This window comes from Marmota flaviventris, chromosome 11 (genome assembly GCF_047511675.1).
Source record: "Marmota flaviventris isolate mMarFla1 chromosome 11, mMarFla1.hap1, whole genome shotgun sequence".
Classification (NCBI taxonomy): Eukaryota; Metazoa; Chordata; class Mammalia; order Rodentia; family Sciuridae; genus Marmota; species Marmota flaviventris.
This window is the reverse complement of record NC_092508.1, coordinates 59,956,881-59,960,251: the sequence shown is the minus strand read 5'-3', so window position 1 is coordinate 59,960,251 and position 3,371 is coordinate 59,956,881. Positions and strand designations below refer to the sequence as shown.

At 59.2% G+C, this 3,371-nt stretch overlaps 1 protein-coding gene across 1 annotated transcript; it reads right to left on the bottom strand.

The window, feature by feature from the left end:
• Positions 1–369: 369 nt before the first annotated feature.
• Dlx2 (distal-less homeobox 2) lies at positions 370–2,357 on the bottom strand. The gene is made up of 3 exons (XM_027946002.2): positions 1,958–2,357; positions 1,288–1,472; positions 370–774 (listed from the first exon to the last, which is right to left on the bottom strand). Exons 1-3 carry the CDS (start codon positions 2,355–2,357, stop codon positions 370–372), a joined length of 990 nt encoding a protein of 329 aa, XP_027801803.2.
• Between the last annotated feature and the right edge of the window lie 1,014 nt (positions 2,358–3,371).

Below are 3,371 nucleotides of genomic sequence, written 5' to 3'. Positions count from 1 at the left end.
CAAGCCCCGGGGCGATGAAGGCGCCGGACAGCCTCGCCAGGCGGAGAGGGCTGGGGAGGCGAGTCCGAGGAGGGGTTGGGAATGGCCGAGGCTCCGGGTTCAGGTCGGAAATGTGACCATCGAGAGCGGCCTTCCCATGCAGCTGTTAGGGTCCTCGGAGAGGAGCCTGCGAGGCGGGGAGACGCCTCCCAGTTCTGCCCTGCTCCGTGGCTGAGAGAGGGAGCAGCGCTTAGGGCGGGCCATCCTAGGCCGCAGCCTCAGGGACTGCTGGGTGGCGGCCGCTGGCCAGCGGGAGGGACCCACCGGCTGTAGAGGCAAGCCCTGGGAATCGCTGGTCTTTGCTCTGTCTCTGCAGCGGCCTCCGTGGGGTTAGAAAATCGTCCCTGCGCTCACCGGGGCGCCCCCTCCGCCGTGGTGATGATGGTGGTGGTTGTGAGGCTGCGGGGTCTGAGTGGGGTGCAGTAGAGGCGCTGTGGCCTGCAGGTGTGAGGCAGAGCCCGACGCCTGGTGATACCACGGGTAGTTGCCCAGAAAAGCCGAGGCTGCGCTGCTAGGACTGGAGCCTGAACTGCCCGCACCGCTGCCTCCGCTGCCCGGGCCGCCGCCGCCCCCCATCCGCTGAGGCGCGCCGAAGTCCCAGGAGGCCGGCGCCGAGACTGGAGGCGAGGCACACGGTGGCGAAGAGCTGGCCCCAGGGTGCTGCTCCGAGGGTATCTCCCCGCTTTTCCACATCTTTTTAAACTTTGATCGGCGGTTCTGGAACCAGATTTTGACCTTTGTGGAAAAAGGACCCGAGCATTAGTGGAGGAACCTGAGCAAGGGGCAGGGAGGGGAGGGAGCAAAGGAAGACCGCCGGTGGAGGTGGCTACTGAGCATCCTGTGCAAGTGAGCGAATTATTTGCGGCGGCCTCTGAGATTCTGTTGCGTCCTGCTCCATTAGGAGGTAATCTCAAAAAGCTAAGGATGTGCTGACTACAAGTGACTGAATGTAGTGCATAGTGGTGACAGCCGGAGGGTATCAGTAGAGCCGGTTATTTTACCCGCTTAATCAGTAGCAGGTCGACCTGTGTTACTAGATTTCTGCCTACCGCTGTCCCTTTCCTTGCCTTCCACGGGGCGATCCCTTGGGGATTTTCAGGTTTGGGCCTAGAGGTTTAGATTGCCCCATGTGCGAGCCTGGAAAAATCTAAAACTACTTAAAATATACTCTAAAACAAACAAAAATTGTCCACTTCTAGAACAACCCAGGCCAGCGCCCTCCTCGTCACCGTAGAGTGCGAGCCCCACCTGAGTCTGGGTGAGGCCCAGAGATGCCGCCAGCTCGGCTCGCTCAGGCAGCGCCAGATATTGAGTCTTTTGGAAACGCCGCTGAAGAGCCGCCAGCTGGAAACTGGAGTAGATAGTGCGGGGTTTCCGGACTTTCTTTGGCTTCCCATTCACTATTCGGATTTCAGGTTCGAGGTCTTCCTTCTCTGCAACGAAACGGAATCGTGAGAACCGCGCAGCCCAGGATTCTTGATTGCCTAAAGGGTTCAGCGGGAACTTGAAAAGACCCGGGAGGCGGGTTTTTGGAGATGTTGCTTGGCTACCGGCGCAACTTCCCAGCGCCGCGGGCTGGCGCCGAACCTGGGAGCTGAACCCTTCAAGGAAGGGGAAGACTGGCACATGCCAGAGAGTAAGAAGATGCAGATGGCAAGGAAATTCATTTACCCGTAGGCATGCACCTTGTGCCCACTGGGCCTTTGAGGCTACCGGGTCCCACCGTTCAGAACCGAGGAACTTAAACCTTGACTCACCGGGAGACTGGAAACTGGGTTGGGTAAAGGGCAGGAGCAGGCATTGAGTACGTAATGTGGAAGGTCAGGGTTCCGGACGGCCCCTCTCCCCAAACATATTTACCCCATCCATCCCAGTGACTAGACCGACTTAGCACCCTTGACACCAGCGTTATGCATACCAGGCTCGTTGTTCGCTGGGGACGAACTGGTCCCATAGGGCGCGTAAGAGGTGTAAGCAGCGGTGTAGCCCAGGTCGTAGCCGCTTTTGGCGGAGTAAGGGACATTGTTGAGGCCGCTGGCATGGTACTGGTAAGAGCCCATGTGCGCGTAGGGCGAGCCCCCCCCGCCGCCGCCGCCCGCCGGGTGCTGTTGGTTGGTGTAGTAGCTGCTGTCGGTAGCTGTGGACACCGGAAGGGTTGGCGACTCCTGTGGCTTGTGGAGGCTGCTGGTGTTGCTGTTGCTGCCGCCGGGGCCCGCGCCGCCGCCGCTCGGGGGCTGCTGGTGCTGGTGGTACGTGCTGGAGGCCGTGATCTGGGTCGAGTGCATATCAGCCACCAGACTGTCAAAGACTCCAGTCATCCTGGCCCGGGACGGGAAAGAGCAGGGGTGGCGGTCGTGAGGGGGAAGCGAGGCGCCTCCTCTGTCTCTCCCGGTCCCTTTCAGCAGCCAATGTAATTACTGGGAGGTGAAATGGGGGGTGGGGGAGAGGAAAACAAGAAATGAGGCAACGGTCTAGGCGCCTCCTCCTCTGGGGGAGGCTATCACCATGCGCTGCTTGGGACAGCTGCGGCGGGCCTCATACTCTCTCGGCCTCTCGGCCCTCTCGGCTCCTTGCCCAGCGCGGGCTCGGGCGGGGGGCGGGCAATGGAGGGGGCAGGGGTGACTGGGACCGGTCGGGCTCCAGGAGGCGGGAGCAGGTGAGCGGCCCGGAGCAGCTTTACGATTGTCTGCCAGGCGGGCTCCTGCAGGGTGGGCATTTAACACTTGTCACGTGAGCGCTAGCGACGTCACCTAGCAACAGCCAATCGGAAGAAACGAACCGTGGGGCTCCAGGCACCCGAGAACTCACGGCCAGGGGTGGGGGCGGGTGTCACATGGCGGGCACTGTGGCTGCGGCGGCCGCCAGTGCGTGCAGGCAGCCGCTGAAAGTGAGCAGAGACGCGAGGGAGTTGGGTGGGCGATGGGGGTGCAGGATGGCCCGCAGTAGGACAGAGGCGTGAAGTTAGAGACTGACATTTCACCCCAGAGGAAGAAGTGGGGTCTCCCATCCTATTCTGTGTGCAAAGGCCAATTCCAGTGATTTGTACCTTTCTGCCCGAGGTGGGTCGGTTTTCAAATATATTAATCAAATAAAGCAGTGCAGAGAGCCGGACCAGCAGTATCCCGCTTTTCCTGGCACTTGCTCTTGTCAGCCACTCAGCACTTGACAGTCAATTGATTTAAATTATCCATAAACCATGTATAATAATAACTACTTCCTAACCAACCCACGGGGATATTAGGACAATTAATTGGATAATATTTAAACGTTTTTTCCTTGTTGCTTGAGAGAAAAGCTATATAAACCCAAAGGTATTATTACTTTTCCTTGTA

Coding starts and splice junctions, on each gene's coding strand:
- Dlx2 (XM_027946002.2), bottom strand. CDS start 2,357: ATGACTGGAGTCTTTGACAGTCTGGTGGCTGATATGCACTCGACCCAG. Junction 1,473..1,957: donor CCCAGCGAACAACGAGCCTG/GTATGCATAACG, acceptor GTTTCGTTGCAG/AGAAGGAAGACCTCGAACCT. Junction 775..1,287: donor TGGGCCTCACCCAGACTCAG/GTGGGGCTCGCA, acceptor TTTTCCACAAAG/GTCAAAATCTGGTTCCAGAA.